Source organism: Zootoca vivipara, chromosome 9, assembly GCF_965207765.1.
Source record: "Zootoca vivipara chromosome 9, rZooViv2.hap1.1, whole genome shotgun sequence".
In the NCBI taxonomy this organism is placed as follows: domain Eukaryota; kingdom Metazoa; phylum Chordata; class Lepidosauria; order Squamata; family Lacertidae; genus Zootoca; species Zootoca vivipara.
In genome coordinates this window covers 59,735,827-59,753,797 of record NC_142592.1, presented here as the reverse complement: position 1 = coordinate 59,753,797, position 17,971 = coordinate 59,735,827, and the positions used below count along the sequence as shown (strand labels likewise).

Sequence of the window (17,971 nt, the reverse complement as noted above, 5' to 3'; positions counted from 1 at the left end):
AAAGGAGAGGCCTTCATGCCTCAGCAGTTAAGATTAGGTTTGTTAAAGTTGCATATCGCTTCCCACTAAAAAGTTCCGAAGTGATTTGCAAGTAAAGAAATACAGAATTACAAAAACTGGTTTGACAATTTAATATACGGTAATCCTACAATTTACGAGGGGGTTACGGTCCGGGAATAGCAGCCAAAATAACGTATACTCAAAAGCCACTGGGTTCAACGACAGGTGTGACTGCTCAAGTCATTTTACCCAGGACCCCATCCCCTTTTAAATTTTAAACATTTTTTTTTGGCCATGTTCATAAAGCTGAATGTGCACAAGTTAAATGTGCTTACTGTACTATCATTGCTGCTGCCCCAAATCCCAACAAAATAAACATGTCTTTGCCAGTGCTGAAACAATGACTAGGTTGAGGTCCTTGGTCCCAGAGTAAAAAGGTAAAGGGTAAAGGGACCCCTGACCATTAGGTCCAGTCACGGATGACTCTGGGGTTTCACGCTCACCTCGCTCTATAGGCTGTGGGAGCCAGCGTTTGTCCGCAGACAGCTTCCGGGTCATGTGGCCAGCATGACTAAGCCGCTTCTGGCGAACCAGAGCAGCGCAGTTTACCTTCCCGCCGGAGTGGTACCTATTTATCTGCTTGCACTTTGACATGCTTTCGAACTGCTAGGAGCTGGGACCGAGCAACGGGGGCTCACTCCGTCGCAGGGAATCGAACTGCTGACCTTCTGATTGGCAAGCCCTAGGCTCTGTGGATTAACCCACAGCGCCACTCGTGTTCCAGAGTAGTTTAAGATTAAATCCGTCTTCCCATACTCAGCCCAGATATTGACAACCTTGTAACTGGAGAGGAACCTGGGACCTCTTGCATGCAATGATATGCTCTGCTATTGTCCCTCTTCTCCCACCCAAACTTAAGAAAATGGAATCTAGGACTTGCATGAATCACTTCCTCGTATCAGATTCACCGTCGCGAATTTCAGGAATGGCCAAGCCACCTTTCCCAGGACAAAAACTTCCTGTGTGCTCTAACAAGCAAGCTGTGCTGGCTAAATCAACAGCTGTGCCATCCTATAGCCCAGTTCTTCTGGCTGGAGCAACAGGCCGCTGTCAGGCATACTGCCAGCCGTGCCTCTGAAGCTATAAAACGCATTCCCGAAATGCCTGCATTTTGCTAGACGGCCACAGATGCCTTTGCCCTGAGCCAAGGAAGAGAGAGAGAGAGAGAGCATTTGCAGCCAGGCTTGTCCCCTCAACTTGGCAGCAGCTTGCCCATTCCGATGAAAGCAAAGTGTGTCGTTCCAGGGATGTCGCCAGCTTCCGGGGAACAATGCCGCCAAGCCATTACATGGCTGCTTCTCAGAGTCCCCGTACCCTGGGACGGGCCACACAAAGGACGCCTGCCAGAACCAGCTGCAAGATCAGCTTGTGATTAAATGTTAACTGAGAAAATAGGCGGCCCGCTTTGAGCCTAGGTCCTACCTGACAAGGACAGAGTTCCCAATTATGGCCCGGCACACAAACAGACCCTGAACAAACCAGTCCCATTGTGACATGACACAGATTTGGAGACTCTGTCCTGAATCCCCACCCAACTTTGACTCATAGGTTCAGGCTGGCTAGAACAGGTGTTGGGGGAGCCACACTAATGAGCTCATTGTGAAATTAATAATAAAAATGCACTTATGTTTTCATTTAGCGTGTGCAAAACACTTCACTTCCCAGTAATTCTTACAATGAAAGACGATGTTGTGGTCCTTTTGTTTATAGTTAGGAAATCTTTTATCTGCCAAAAGAAATGGCCAATATAGGGGATACTAGTGGGATCTTTGTTGTGGGGGTGTGTGGAAGATTAATACATAAGCCAAGGTGTGACTTGTCTCATAAGTAGGGAGAAGCCTGTGAACTGCTGTCAAATGCAATGTTTTCAGAGCAGTTAGGGAAGCCTGCAAGACACAATGACTATGGAAGAAGAAGCCATAGTTCACCGGTATAACCCATGTTTTGCATGCAAAAGGTGCTCGCTTATCTCTAGGGGATCAGATAGCAACTGATGCGGAGGAGCTCTTCCCAAGCCCTAGGAGAGCCACTGCCCATCAGAGCTAGCCACTGCCCATCAGACACTTCAGAGCTAGATGGATGGAACAATAATCTATTCCTTGGAAAATGCATGCAGCTTGGAGATCAAAAACTGGTTTTGGCCAACGGCAGTATACTGTGTCCCAGAGGATTCTGGGACATGTGTTTGATGCACTCTCAGATAAACAGCATGCTCATCACGTGATTTCCAGCCTAGTTCGCAATGTCCTCCTAGTCTAGCAATGTCCTCCTAGACTAGCAATGTCCTCCTAGTCCCAACGCTAACATCTCCTCCAACTGTCTGGTGACGACAGCTGGGAAATATCCCTGCCCAAGAAATGCAGAGAGCTGCAACCAGCCAGAATGGACAATGCAGGGCTAGGTGGACCAATGGCATGAACCCAAATGATCCACCCGCCATTTTGAAAATGAGAATCCAATGCTCTCATCCCTACAAGGAAGAAGTCAGGAATGCTAAGCATTAACGTCACATGAGTGTTACTACATCAGGATGATCTTACCCTCCCAGCTTGCAGTCCCCGGTTCCTCCTTTCCAGGCTCGGACATATTTTGGATCTGCCCATAAGGCTATGGGGTTGAAGCTGCCGCTCGAAAAGTACGGGCCTACAGGACTCAGTATGACATAGAGGAGGGCTTTCGACGGCTTCTTGACTCCAAGGGATGGCTGAATAGTGGAAAGAAAGGCAACGTTAAGAGCAGAAGATCAGACCAGAAGCCTTGTCTCTTCTCAGCAGTGAAACAGAGGATTATGGGAAACCCGCCAGCAAAGAGCAACAGGATTCTCCTGCATGGGATTCCTGAAACCGTTTTTCAGAGGCAAATACTGGAGGTAATACTGTACAACCGTCACGACTATAGCAGCCACTGATACCCTTTACTTTCATGAATGTCTCCAACTCCCTTTTTAAAATGACCCCCGTGCAAAATTTGGTTCTTTGGTGCCAACTTGGTTCAAAAGTGGGTTCATTTCTAGTTCATGCCATAATTTTTTTTAAAAAAAACAAAAGGTTCTGAGATAGCTCCGTTGGCAGAGCATGAGACTCTCAATTTCAGGGTAGGGGGTTTGAGCCCCACGTAGGGCAAAATATTCCTGCATTGCAGGGGGTTGGACTAGATGGCACTTGGGGTCCCTTCCAACTCTATGATTCTAGAGAGCCTGATAGGAATGAAAAGACTCGACGGGGCCAAAAACAAAGTAGGATGAGACCGAAACAATCCCAGATTGAATAATCTCAGGGGTCCTGGATGGCAGGCATGGCTCCCTTAGCTTAAGGTTCTGGACGGTGAAGGTTCCTTGCAGCCGACTTCCAAAGCCATCCATTTCCAATAGCAGTTTGATCTGCAGCAATGAGCAAATGACAATCTAAACTTAGCTCTTTGTCACTGAAGAGGAAGCCACTATTAAAGGAGGAAGAAGCAGGTCAGGCTTGGGGAAGGGGGAGCACCAGTTTATAATTGCCTCTGGTTTACATACTACTGTTACATGTTCCATATATTGATATAAAATCGGCTCACCTTCCATACTGATATAAAATCATATTGATCGTGGAAGGAGGGGATTTATTGGTTTGCTTTTGTTCTTATTTTTATTAAGCATTTTGCATTTTTTATAGTGAAATTGTATGTTGCAAACCACCCCGAGATCTGCAGATGCAAGGCGATATACGAATGTAGTAATATAAACAAACAAACAAACAAACAAATAAAAGAGCACTTCCTTTGCAACACAAGGGGGCATATATTCTCCGATGCCACACCTGAGCATGCACAACCAAACAGAAGGGAACCTGTGGCTCCTTCTGGAGAATATGCATGTTCAAATGAAAAAGAATGGACAAGTTGAAGCTATGCAATGAAATGAGAAAACACTTCCACTAGGTGGCACTATGGTTAAGGCTGCAACTTTACAAAAGAGAACATCACACTTGGTCTCTCCTCCTCTGAGCCGCACACAATGATTTTCCTACAAGAGTGCCATTTCGGCTACAGGAAAGAGTATGCATAGCTGCCAAGTTTTCGCTTTTCTCGCGAGGAAGCCTATTCAGCATAAGGGAAAATCCCTGTAAAAAAGGGATAACTTGGCAGCTATGAAGAGTATGTACGCTTCATTCTGTTTTTAGTGTTCTGTTGGGAGCCGCCCAGAGTGGCTAGGGGTTTTACTAGCGCCTCTTCCTTTTGGAGAGATCCATGAAAGCGCTTTTGCATGAAGTAGGACGTCTTCATTCACATAGTTAGGATTTCTCTGCCGGCAACTGAAAGTTGCAAGGTTAAAAGCAGAACCCTGCTCTTGCACAGAAATCCTCTGTGCTCAAGGAAAGTGCAGACATTACGCCTTCCCGGGACAAAAGAAAACACCAGCGCATGTCGGATGCTCTTTAGGCCATACAAAGGATCTGTGCATGTGAGCTTGGAGCTGTTAACTTCCGTTCGAACACACAACACCTAGGTGCATCAAGTGAGGACTGGGCTACAAATGCAACAGCAACGAGGAGGCAGAATTCTGGAGGTGACGAAATACACTGTCTCAGAATGCAGGAGGGGGTAGGAATAAATGAATCTTTGCAGGGTTTTCCTTTTTTTTTAATGACACAGCAAAAAATAGGCTGGATTGAATATTTCTCTTTGATGTGCTCCCCCCCTTTTTAAAAAAAACCCCCGCACAGAGTTATTTTCACAAGAGGGGAAATTCTGAAAACCACTCCCCAACCCTGCAGTTTTAATGTGGTACAACTCATTCTGCCGCCTCTAGATTATAATAATATAATAACAATAATTTATTATGTATACCCTGCCATGCTCAGATCAGGCCTCAGTTAGCATCCTGCCCAGTGCAAAAATGAAGAAAAACAAAGAACAAGGTTAGCTTTTCCCCATACCTCTGTCCCTATTAAAGTAGGGCGAATATACAAGCTAGCGGAGGTCGAGTACGGCACCCACTCCTTTTCGACTTCCACGAGTTTCCGGATGCACTCCAAAAGCTCTTCTTTGTCAAATCCCTGAAAGCAAAAGCAGAAGGCGGCAACACTTAAGAGTAACCTTAACTTGGTTGTGAGCACACTTCAGTGGTAATGTTTAATTAGCCTATTAAGCCAGAGGCCGTGACGTTCCAACTGCCGTTAGTGAATGAGATGCCAGGGGAAGTCATATGATTCTAAACACCCAACAAACAAAACAGTTTAATTGATTTCATAGCAATTGTGCAACACATTTCTAAAGCACGAGTTTAGGCTGGACATTTTAAATGCCTGCAGGGTTTTTTGGGAGGCGGGGGTATGGGGAAGGTTCTTTGATTCTCATATTTCTCCTTTTTCACGGATTTCCCCCTTCCCAACCAAGAGATGTATTAAAGCAGGCATCCCCAAACTCCAGCTGTTTTGGGACTACAACTCCTATCATCCCTAGCTAACAGGACAAGTGGTCCTGAAGTGTTGCCATTTTAGAGCCCCAGACTCTTAATCTCAGGTTTGTGGGTTTGAGCCCCGCACTGGGCAAAAGATTCCTGAATTGAATGGGGTTGGACTAGATCAGGCATGTCCAAAGTCCGTTTTGGGGGCCTAAATCCGGCCCCCCGGCTGGTCTAATCCGGTCCCTGTGGCAGTTTATTTCTTGGGATCAAATCCTAAAAAAAACCCTCAACAACTTGGGTCGGCCTTCACATATGTTCACTTCATCAAATCTGGCCCTCTTTGAAAAAAGTTTGGGCACCCCTGGACTAGATGATTCTCATAGTCCCTTCCAGCTCTACAATTATATGGTATTATAATGGTCACGTAGGAGCTCGTTCGACATTTTGTGAATACGGATAAACAGCTCCGTGTAACACAGGATCTTCCATCTCTGAGGAATCTCCTTGGCAGAAACGCTGCTTTTGATCTTGGAAAGGGTTTACCCATCGGCATGAAAACACTGTCCGAAGTCACAGCGGGGGAAAGAACAGGGGGAAGAAAAGTAAACGCTTGTATTACACACTGGCAAAGTCGCCCGCAGAGCTGACCGTAGCATCCTGTCCATGTTGAGTCCCGGACGGAACAAGCGGATTTTGCCATCCACCCCTCGGTACGCCTTCATGCCTTCGAAGAGCTAAAGGAACCAAGAAGGGAGGAATCGGAGAAGTTGAGCGGAAACGGCAGTCAGAGGTGACTATCGCACACACACGAACATGCACACACACAGGTAAAATAAAATACTGTAATAATAAACGCATGTACATTCAAAATGAGATTATTGATAGCTTTACACGTTCAGAATGTTAACATTAAATAATAACTGAGCAACTTCTGCATCATTCCACACATGAGGTTTGCTGCCTCTTATACCCACCTCTCACATTAGAAAAGAATTATCTAACGCATTATTAAAGGGCTGCAAAAATGTACCCAACTTTGGGGGGGGGGCAGACTTTCCAGTACTGGCACCCTGATTGGTATTCTGTTCCCTCTAGGGCTGTGAGCTTCAACTGGTTGATCAGTTACGGCAGTCACATGGTTAACCTGCCAATTTTCAATCAGTGCCTGCCGATTTTTAAACAGCGGGGCTGCTAAGTTTTCTCTTTTTTTAAAAAAAAGCCTTGTCCTGCACCCTCCTCAAGTGCTTTTGCCTTGCTGGAATTTGCCTAGCTGAATTGTGACAGTACCTCCTGCCTTGCTGGAAGGAGAGAGGAGGGAATGTGTAAGAACCTCTGCTTTTTTGAGAAGCTGGAATGTAGTCCAAGGTAAAATTCACATCCACTGCTCCCCTCAGTTTTGCCTTTGTCCACCCCTACGTTTGCTCCTGCAACCTCTCTGGAGTGTCACCCTCAAGGGAATGTGTGCCCCCACCCCGCTGTTGAAAAGGTTTCCCTGCCTCATGCCACCTCAAAATTAAATCGGGATTTCAAACTATGGATAGTGCAAGCAGTTTTGCCATGGGAAAAGTAAGCCAGGAAAGAAAATGGGAGAATGCGAGGGCAGGAGAGGGGCTGCTGTTTGTACACACATTTATGTTATGACCGAACTAAATATTGTGGTTTTATCCTGTGAACCGCCCTGAGGCCTGCGGGTATAGGGTGGCATTCAAATTTTAATAATAATAATAATAATAATAATAATAATAATAATAATAATAATAATTCTAGTTTGGTTCTGGTATGTTTGTGATATGGGAATAAAACAGCAAATATAGACTCATTTTTAGCAGCGAATGGCAGGTTTTCAGAGCGATCCTAGGTGCGTTTACTGAGAAGTAAGTCCCCACTGTGTTACAGGGACTTAACGCCTAATGTATTATATGTTTAGAAGTGCAGCTTTTGCTTATTGGAGTAGCAAATTCTCGTAATCCTTTTCATATCTCAGCTTCAAAACGCCAACGTATCTTCGCCCTTTTTTAAAACCTCCAGAGTTTCATATCTATCCTCGCAATCTACAGGGAGATAAGCTAAACTTTCAAGTGGAGAGCAGTCTGTACTACCCTGTTTCTCCGAAAATAAGATGTAGCCATAAAATAAGACCATAGCTGCCAAGTTATCCCTTTTTTTTAAGGGATTTTCCCTTATGCTGAATAGGCTTCCTCGCAAGAAAAGGGAAAACTTGGCAGCTATGAATAAGACGTAGCAGGATTTTTAAGCATTCAAGGAATATAAGCCATACCCCCAAAATAAGACATAGTGATTGGCACAGCAGCAATGCCGGCCGCGGCAGGAGGAGGAGGAGGAAAAAATAAGACATCCCCTGAAAATAAGCCATAGTGTGTTTTTTGGAGGAAAAATAAATATAAGACGGTGTCTTATTTTCGGAGAAACATGGTAGGACTGCTTTGGTGTCCCTGGTCTGAAACACTGCCTGCCTAGATTCTCACACAGACCCATAGAGCAGAACAGCTATTTTATTTTATTTTTTACCCTAGATGCACTGTTATGGAAGATGCCCCAGACTGCCCATTATTATTCTTAGTAGTAGTAGCTTTTGCTAAAATATTTCGCAGAGTTTGGAGGCAAACCAAGAATGAAATCATTGCACAAGGACAAAAAGGCCTTGCCAATGCCTTTTTTTGTCTGATCCTGGAAGGGCGGCAAACATCTCGAAAATCCTGCAGCGCCAAAGTCAGCCTTTTCAGTAGCTAAGGGGGAAAACCAGTGGGGAGTTCCGGGCAGAATGACTAAACTGGAAACAGCTGAGAGGGTTTTTTTTCCACCGCAACAAAATCAGAGCTGGGCATGGGAGCTGGTGTAGTGTCCTGGCCAGGTCATAGAAGTCCCACAGACAAATCAGAGAGGAACAGCTTGAACCTTTCCCTAGATTACGAGTTGTACATGTGAAAAGGATCTAGGGGTCTTAGTGGACCACATGCTCAACATGAGTCCACAGTGCGATGCGGTAGCGGAAAACCCCAGCTAATGCTATTCTAAGCTGCATCAACGGAAGTATATTGCCCAGGTCAAGGGAAGTAATAGAACCACTCTGTTCTGCCTTGGTCAGAACACACCTGTAGTACTGTGTCCGGTTCCGGCCACCACAATTTAAGAAGGATGCTGACAAGCTGCAATGTGTGCAGATGAGGGCAACCGAGATGATTAAGGCTTTGGAAACCAAGCTTTTTGAGGAACAGTTGAGTGGGGTATGTTTAGCCTGGAAAAGAGGAGACTGAGAGGAGATATGATAACCATCTTCAGAGATCTAAAGGGCTGTCACATGGGGGGGGGGGGATGGAGCAAACTCCTTTTCTCCTGCTCCAGGGGCTAGGACTTCCATTTGAAGGCACCTTCTATTGAAGGGCTGCCTGGTCCACCTCCAGTTTAAGGCAAAGAACTATAAGATGGAACACCAGCATGGGCCCTTGAGGTTGTCCATCAACAAGTAATAATAATAATAATTACAATAAGAGTTATTGGCCAGCTGATTGAGGAGCCACACAGTCAGCTGAGCACAGCTTTCCACAACTATGGTAAAATGTACTGTGTTTCTGGTTTGGTTTTGTTTTTCTCTAGGAGACTGAGAGGAGATATAGCTGAAGGACTGTCACATGGAAGATGGAGAAAGCTTTCTTCCTGTTGCTGCAGAGCAGGCACCCCCAAACTGCGGCCCTCCAGATGTTTTGGCCTACAATTCCCATGATCCCTAGCTAACAGGACCAGTGGTCAGGGATGATGGGAATTGTAGTCCAAAACATCTGGAGGGCCGAAGTTTGGGGGTGCCTGCTCCAGAGCGTAGGACCCAAACCAATGGTTTCAAGTTACAAGAAAGGAGATTCCCACTAAACATCAGGAAGAACTTTCTGACAGTAAGAGCTGTTCGACAGTGGAACAGACTCCCTTGGAAGGTGGTGGACTCTACCTTCATTGGAGATTTTAAGGAGAGGTAGGATGACCACCTGCCAGGGATTCCTGTATTATTATTATTATTATTATTATTATTATTATTATTATTATTATTATTATTATTATTAACATTTTTATACAGCCCTTCTTCATCTGGGGATTACAGGGTGGTTTATAGTACACAAACACAACAATACATAACATAGTAATGAACAAAAACACCCCCCCCAAAAAAAATGTTTAGAAGGGCACAGATTGTTTAATTAGTCAAAGGCTTGGGAGAAATGTTTTTGTCTGGCACATAAGCAAGGAAGGCATCAGGTGAGTCTCCCGGGGGAAAGCATTCCACCAATGAGGAGCTGCTCTCATGTTGCCACCCTCTGGGCCTCTCATTTGGAGGAGGGATGTGAAGAAGGGCCTCAGGTGATGATTACAAGGCCCAGGTCAGTTCACATGGGTGGAGGCCTTGCAGGGGTTGGGCTAGATGACCCCCCGGGGCATCTTCTGACTCTACAATTCTATGCATCTATTTCAAGCAGAGTAACTATTTCTAAATTATCATCATTATTAGATTTCTCCACCACAAAAGTCCCAGGCTGGATTACAACTTGCATTGTGAAAATTCTTAACAAAATCTTTTCTTAAAAGGGAGGGGTTACAACAATTTAAAAAATACAATATAAGTTAAAATGGGTTAGCATCAAAATAATAAGATGCATCCTCAAAATCTCTCTCTCTCTCTCTCTCTCTCTCTCTGAGGTGTCAAAGGCCAGGTTACAGAAGGGCGTCCCTGATCTTGATACCTGAGAGGGTCCGCAAGTGCAGATTCTCTTTTCCTCCATTTTGGAAATCTGCAAGCACCCTGCCTACCTGCAAGCAACCCATTCCATCTTTTTTTGGGGGGAGATTACAAAAAGAAATCCCCAAGGAAAGCTGTAGTTTTGTTATCAGACAAACCAGTTTGTGCAGACCCTGCTCCTGTGTAAACTAAGCAAGTGACCTTCTTAGCATACCTGCCAAGTTCCGGCCTGAGAAATAAGGGACTGGACCGGAAGTAGCAGACCGGAAGTAGCGCTGCCGCCATTTTGGAACTGGGCGGAGCATGCTCAGAAGTGGCTTTTGATGCTGCTCTGCCCTGTTCCAAAATGGCCGCCACACCAGGAGTCGCGCTACAGCCATTTTGGAACTGGGCAAAGCAGCATCAAAAGTCGCTTCTGAGAATGCTCCGCCCAGTTCCAATATGGCCACCGTGCCAGAATAAACCGGGGGGAAACAAAACAAAAAACGTTTTTTCGGCTGGAAAAACGGGGGTTTCCCGGGGAATACGGGAGACTTGGCAGCTATGCCTTCTTAGCTATGAAACCTGAATCAGGCCAGCCCTGCTATTGGGCAGAGTGAGGGGCAGCCCCAAGCAACTGATTTGGGTATCATTAAAAGGGAGCAACTTGCTATTCAATATACAGTGGTACCTTGGTTTACAAACTTAATCCGTTCCGGAAGTCCATTCTTAAACCGAAACCGTTCTTAAACTGAGGTGCGCTTTCCCTAATGAGGCCTCCCGCCGCCAGTGCCCTTCCACCCTTTGGATTCTGTTCTTAGACCGAGGTAAAGTTCGCACACTGGGACACTACTTCCGGTTTTGCAGAGTTCGTAAACCGAAACGTTCTCAAACTGGACTGTTCTTAAACCGAGGTACCACTGTACAGTGATACCTCCGCAAACGTCCGCCTTGTCTAGCGTCCATTCTGGTGAAAGTCTGCGGCAAACCCGGAAGTAACAGAACGGGTTACTTCCTGGTTTGTCGCTCGCGCAGGCGCAGAAGCGCTATATCACGCTTCACGCATGTGCAGAAGCGCAAACCACTCTGTGCACGTGCGCAGACTCGGCGCTTTGCCCTGCGTCCTTTTCGGCTAGCGGCAGGGGCTCCGGAATGGATCCCAGCTGCAAAACGAGGTACGACTGTATAATGTTCCTACTGTCTGGGAAGGGCAGAGTCTCCTGTGGGATTTCTGCTTCTGCTTATTGGCAGGCCTCGGGTATTATGTACTGGTATCTTGATTTATTTGTGGGTGGGTTTTTTTTGGAGGTGGTACAATTTAGTGCTATGTCTCAGGTAGCAATATGTCTCGGGCCAGCACTGACCCCAGTTGTGGAATCATCTCTCTAGGAACACCCATCTTGCTCCTACGGTAGAGCAGTCCTCACGTTACACTGGACCTGGGGACAAGCTGCCCCCTACACATCTCGAGTGTAGCATTTGTGTGTACCCTGTTCGCACAGCTCAGCTATTGTTTTCACAGGTACACCGGATGCACAGCTACAAATACACATGATAGTATTTGTGTACAGCTCAACTATTTGTGTACACAGATACATCAGTAATGTGCGACCAACCCTACTGTTTGCTTTTAGGTTCCCAGTGAAGACCATCCTATTCTCCAGGTTTTTCATATTCTTTCGTACTGTTTATTCACTTTGTTTTTACTAGGCTAGAAACGCTTTTAAAATAAAAATACCATTAAGGAGGTAACCCTGGTGTATCTCTCAAAAGACCCCGATGGGGAGGTGTTAGTCTTTAAAGCGTTATGTTAGGCCAAAGCCTGTTACGATCCTAGCTTATAAACAGCTACTTGCATAGTTGCCTAGGCAACAGGCCAGAAAAGCTCGGAGTTATTACTTTGATTTTACACAGGGCATGCATGTTTACTGGGAAGTCCCCCACTCAGGTCCTATTCAGGCATTCGCTCCTAAGTCTGTGGACTAAAAGTGGGGAGGGGGTATGTCCCACCTCAGCATCCATGGGCATGCCATCCCCATGTTCTAAGCAAGGTTCTAATACAGTCATACCTCGGTTTAAGTACGCTTCGGTTTGAGTACTTTCAGTTTAAGTACTCCGCGGACCCGTCTGGAACGGATTAATCCACTTTCCATTACCGTACATTCCATGGGAAAGTTCGCTTCAGGTTAAGTACGGACATCCGGAAGCAATTACACTAATACTTCCGGTTAAGTACGCTTCAGGTTGAGTACTCTGCGGACCGTCTGAAACGGATTCATCCACTTTCCATTACTTTCAATGGGAAAGTTCGCTTCAGGTTAAGTATGGACATCCGGAAGCACTTACACTCATACTTCAGGTTAAGTACGCTTCAGGTTGAGTACTCTGCAGACCCGTCTGGAACGGATTAATCCACTTTCCATTAGTTTCAATGGGAAAGTTCGCTTCAGGTTAAGTACGCTTCAGGATAAGTACTCCACGGACCGTCTGGAACGGATTAATCCACTTTCCATTACTTTCAATGGGAAAGTTCGCTTCGGGTTAAGTTCGCTTCAGTTTAAGTACTCCGTGGACCGTCTGGAATGGATTCATCCACTTTCCATTACTTTCAATAGGAAAGTTCACTTCAGGTTAAGTACAGACTTCCGGAACCAATTGTGTACTTAAACCGAAGTACCACTGTACACAGAAACTGCCTTCAGACCTTTGCTTTCAATTTCTAGCCTCCCATCCCCCATTCCTTAATTTTTAGTTAGGGGGAAAAAGTGAATCAGTGGGGCATGATAAAGGTGCAATAAAAGTATGTTGTGAAGAAAGTGGATAGAGATAAGGTTTACCCCCCTCCCTCCCTCCCAATCCTTCTTGCATAATACTAGAGCCTGTGGCCACCCAATGAAGGAAAGACAGAATGAAGTATGTCTTCATGAAGTCTACAGTTAAAGCGCATGGAGTTTACACCCGCGAGGTGCAGAGACGCCCACCAACTTGGACGGCTTTAAAAAGGGATAGGACAAATTCATGGAGGCTACTAGCCATGGCCGGCTATGCTCTTGTCTCCACGGTCGGAGGCATAAATGCTTCTGAATTTCAGCCGCTGGAAGCCACAGGAGAGGAGATCTCAGATCCTGCTTGCAGGTTTGACGCTAGACCAGGCACCCCCAAACTACGGCCCTCCAGCTGTTTTGGGAGTACAACTCCCATCCTCCCAAACTAACAGGACCAGTGGTCAGGGATGATGGGAATTGTAGTCCCAAAACAACTGGAGGGCCGAGTTTGGGAATGCCTGCGCTAGACCTTTAGCCTCAGGCAGCAGGGGTCTTTTTATGGGGCACCAGCACTGTTGGGGGGGGGTTGTGTCCATGCCCCAGCCCCACTTTGGGCTCATGTGCTTATAGGCAAATGCCTGAATAGGACTTTACTCATCGCATATGAGAAGCAGTCTAGTTGGGCCTGCTGGATGCTCCAAACACCTCATAAAAAATTAGCGCCTCAGCCCTTGCTTCCCCCCCCCCCAGGACTAATTGCAGTCATCAGCAGTCGTTAACAGCCATCTACAGGTTTACCACTCCCATCAGCCCATCACCCATTCCCACCCACCCCCACCAACCACCCTCTGTATATATATAAGGGTCTGACACTTCTGTTTCAAGTGCATCTGAAGAAGTGTGCATGCACACGAAAGCTCATACCAAAATAAAAACTTAGTTGGTCTTTAAGGTGCTACTGAAGGAATTTTTTTATTTTGCTAAAAAAATCAGTTGTTCACCAAGGTCTAAGTGGATGGTTGTGTGGCTTATCCTGTTCAGTTGCTGACTTTCCTTTAATACATGATGGGATTTTTTTTTTTACAGCATACTGATTTTATTCTGATCTTTATTTCTATCATCTTATTGTACTGCATTGGTTTGAATAAAGGCCATCGCTAAAATGGACCCCTAAAATGCGATCTCTTAAATTATGGCTTCTTCCATCTAAAACAGCACCATTATAGGCTGCTCTCAGGTCGCCAGACGTAGGGATACAGAGTTTACTGGATTTTGATTTTAAATGCTTAAGTGTTTTTGCCTCCCCCCCCCCAGTACCTCTTAAGCGGTACATCCATTTTTTAAATGAAGACAGTATTGGAAAGACTAGTTTAGGCTCATTCTTGATGGCCGCATCCATCCATACATTCATTCACACACACAAACAGTAATAATCTGACATCTGCTGTGCGTCTGCAACACATGAGCTAGACCACGTAGCCTGCAGAGCCAGGATTATCATGGGGGGGGGTTTCACGGATCACAAGAAATGCAGAGACGTGGGGGGGGGGTGAGATGGGGGGGAATGCTAAAAGCATCATTGTCATGTCATGTTATACCCACTGTATATTCATTGAGCCATAGCATTTGGAGCAGTTTCGCCTCTGTCAGTCCTCTTGGCTAGAGGAAACGTGGAGCAAGAAAGGTAAAAGGGGGGGGGGTAAATAAAAATAAAAATAAAAAATAGGGGGGAAATATGTATATATTAAAAAGTGCATATTGATTATTAGCAATGACTATTTAAGAGACAGCGTATTACAGCAATAACGCTACGGCGAGCCAGACAAACATCCAAGATCCCACCGTGGCTCCTTGCTAAAAACAGGGGAGCCATTATCGACCTGGTGACCTCCAGAACTTTTGGGTTCCAACTTCCAACAGCTCCAACTGCATGGCCGACAATCAGAGGTGATGGGAGCTTTAATCCAAAACATTTCGAGGACACCAGGTTGGGGGGAAACTGCCTTACTGCATCCAGATCTCCTCAGCTTAAAAAAATTCTTCCCACCCCACTCCAAAAAACCCCCCAAAAATAACCCCCACGGAGTTCTTCTTAGGGAGGCAAGAGGTTGAAAATTTTCAATTCAAAACAAAAAATGGATTTTAAAAATAGAGAGAGCCCAGTACTGTCTTCCTGAGAGCTTAGAGGTTTTTCAGGGGGAAGGGTTTGGGGCCAGATTCTCTTCCCCACCTAAATCATGAAGAAATGTACATTTTTAAACGTGTCCAAGAGGGAGAGGACTTTGCGGCCACATTTTCTCCACATGCTCCTTGGCAGCGGAAATTTGCACTTACTGAGGCTCTGACACCAATGGTGGTGGCATAACATGTTCCGTCTCGGCGGTCATAGAAATGGCAGCTTTTGGCGCCTCAACCGTTAACCACCCTGGCTTTTGGTAGTTAACAGTTCATTTTGCTGCGGGAAGCTTCAAGTTCTACAACTGTGCTACAACACTATAAGTTACTTAATTGTCCAGCAGAACGGCTGGCGTAGCTTGTTTTGCTTGCGAAGTCGAGGGGCTGATTAACAAATGCAATCAGCTGCCTTTTGCAGTATCGTATGATGAGTTGTGTGTGCAAATGAATCAGCATGGGCCAGACATCACAGCCAATACTTCCATAGTGTTTGAATATCACAAATAAACCACAGTTTATCATGATGCAAATGAGCCTATGCGAGCCTTCCATGCGGATGATACCCAGCTCTACCTCTCTTTCAAATCAGAACCAGTGAAGGAGGTGAAGGTCCCGTGTGAGTGTCTGGAGGCGGTTGGAGGATGGATGGTGGCTAACAGATTTGGTTGAATCCTGACAAGACAGAACTACTGTTTGTGGGAGACAGGAGGCGGGCAGGTGTGGAGGACTCCCTGGTCCTGAATGGGGTAACTGTGTCCCTGAAGAACCAGGTGCGCCGCCTGGGAGTCATTTTGGACTCACAGCTGTCCATGAAGGCGCAGGTCAATTCAGCTCCATTTGGTACACAGGCTGAGACCCTACCTGCCTGCAGACTGTCTTGCCAGAGTAGTGCATGCTCTAGTTATCTCCCGCTTGGACTACTGCAATGCGCTCTATGTGGGGCTACCTTTGAAGGTGACCTGGAAACTACAACTAATCCAGAATGCAGCAGCTAGACTGGTGACTGGGAGCGGCTGCCAAGACCATATAACACCGGCCCTGAAAGACCTACATTGGCTCCCAGTACGTTTCCGAGCACAATTCAAAGTGTTGGTGCTGACTTGTAAAGCCCTAAATGGCCTTGGTCCAGTATACCTGAAGGAGCGTCTCCACCCCCATTGTTCTGCCCGGACACTGAGGTCCAGCGCCAAGGGCCTTCTGGCAGTTCCCTTACTGTGAAAAGCCAAGTTACAAGGAACCAGGCTGAGGGCCTTCTTGGTAGTGGCACCCACCCTGTGGAATGCCCTCCCACCAGAGATCAAAGAGAACAACAATTACCAGACCTTTAGAAGGCATCTCAAGGCAGACCTGTTCAGGGAAACTTTTAATGTTTGATGGATTTCTGTATTTTAAAATTTTGTTGGAAGCCACCCAGAGTGGTTGGGGGAACCCAGCCAGATGGGCGGGGTATAAATTATTATTATTATTATTATTATTATTATTATTATTATTATTATTATTATTACATGTTCCCCCTTCTCACCTGGTATGGCTCACGAGGAGACTGGAAACTTCGCTTCTGTTTCATTATTATTATTATTATTATTATTATTATTATTATTATTATTACCTAAACTGTGGATATAATCTTAATTCGGAGTAACTGAAGTTGGCCAACTTCACAAACTATGGCTTGAAGTTGGCTTGTTTCTAACAAACCATAGTTAAGCTAACCACAGATTGTTGAGTTCAGGCAACACAGCAAGCCACCGTTAATCAATCTTCTAAATTTATCATGCCCATGCTGGGGAGAAGTCTGGTGATTTGGCAATCTCATCCCCATCATAATAAACCATGGCTTATTGTGATATCAAAATGTGCAGTCATAATCTAAAGTGCACTACTTTTCGCGGCAGTCAGTTCATTCATTCAGCAGCAAGTCATTCATTTTTTAATAACTGAGTGTTGTACATACAGGTCTAGATCTCCCTTAATATGTTTGCTTATTTATTTCACAGCATGCATTCTTAAAACCCCAACGTGCAGCACGGCTAGGAATGTAACCTGGTGCATCATGTGTCTGGGAGGCACTCACCATTTTGAGTATATCTCCAGAATAAATCTTATTTTTTTGCCTGCTTTATTAAAAAACACAACTTAGCTCAACTGCAGGAACAGTGGGCAGGGATGATGGGAAACGCGGGCAAGGCATGGCATGGCATGGGGTGGCTATTGCTACCAAATTAGAGAAGACAAGAGCTAAACCTAGAAATGTGGGTTTGTTCCACTGCCTTACGGATGAGAAGTGTTCTCATCTGCCTGGCTATTCTTGACATGACGTCTTTTCAGCGGCAAAGAACTGGCGGCTCCCAATCCCACCAAGAAAAATGGAGGGTGGGGGGCTTGGTACTTCACAACAGCTGCTCTCCACCTGTCCCCCCCTCCCAACTTTCACTGTGGCACTACACAAATGTTTAAAAATGGCAGAGGTAAGCTGCTAAGGTCTTAAAGAGTCCTCACAAATAAATGAATGGTGCCAGTGACACATCCCCAGGCTTCTGACAGAGTAAACATGATTGTCTGAAATCCTACTGAGTCGGTTCTCAGTGCCCTATGGTGAGATCATTGGTCTTCAACGGGAGGGTTGGGACTCACCGCAAGGTCATACCTCAATTGAGTCAGAACAGTAGAACTGCTACCATAAATATATGGAAAGATGAGGAAGTGGGTCCTCAAATGTATGTTTGGAACAAAAGGTGAGTCCCAGGTCAGTAAAGGTTGAAAGTTATTGAGCTAAAACTACATGTTCTGCGGAAGGGTACGGGTGCCTCCCCATAAGAGAATTCCTGTCAAGATATGACAGAGGCCCACTATCTACACTTT

At 45.6% G+C, this 17,971-nt stretch overlaps 1 protein-coding gene across 3 annotated transcripts in view; it reads right to left on the bottom strand.

Moving 5' to 3' along the window:
• Window positions 1-17,971, bottom strand: part of BCAT1 (branched chain amino acid transaminase 1) — a 53,204-nt gene that overhangs the window by 9,706 nt on the left and 25,527 nt on the right. For 2 of the 3 annotated variants that reach the window (XM_088652469.1, XM_060279169.2), the window contains exons 4-6: window positions 6,070-6,180; window positions 4,977-5,096; window positions 2,601-2,764 (exon numbers count right to left, since the gene is read on the bottom strand). In XM_088652469.1, coding sequence (XP_088508595.1) covers window positions 2,601-2,764; window positions 4,977-5,096; window positions 6,070-6,180 — 395 coding nt within the window. Of the gene's footprint in view, window positions 1-2,600; window positions 2,765-4,976; window positions 5,097-6,069; window positions 6,181-14,536; window positions 14,594-17,971 lie in introns of all 3 variants that reach the window. The other variant, XM_060279168.2, reaches the window with a different exon arrangement.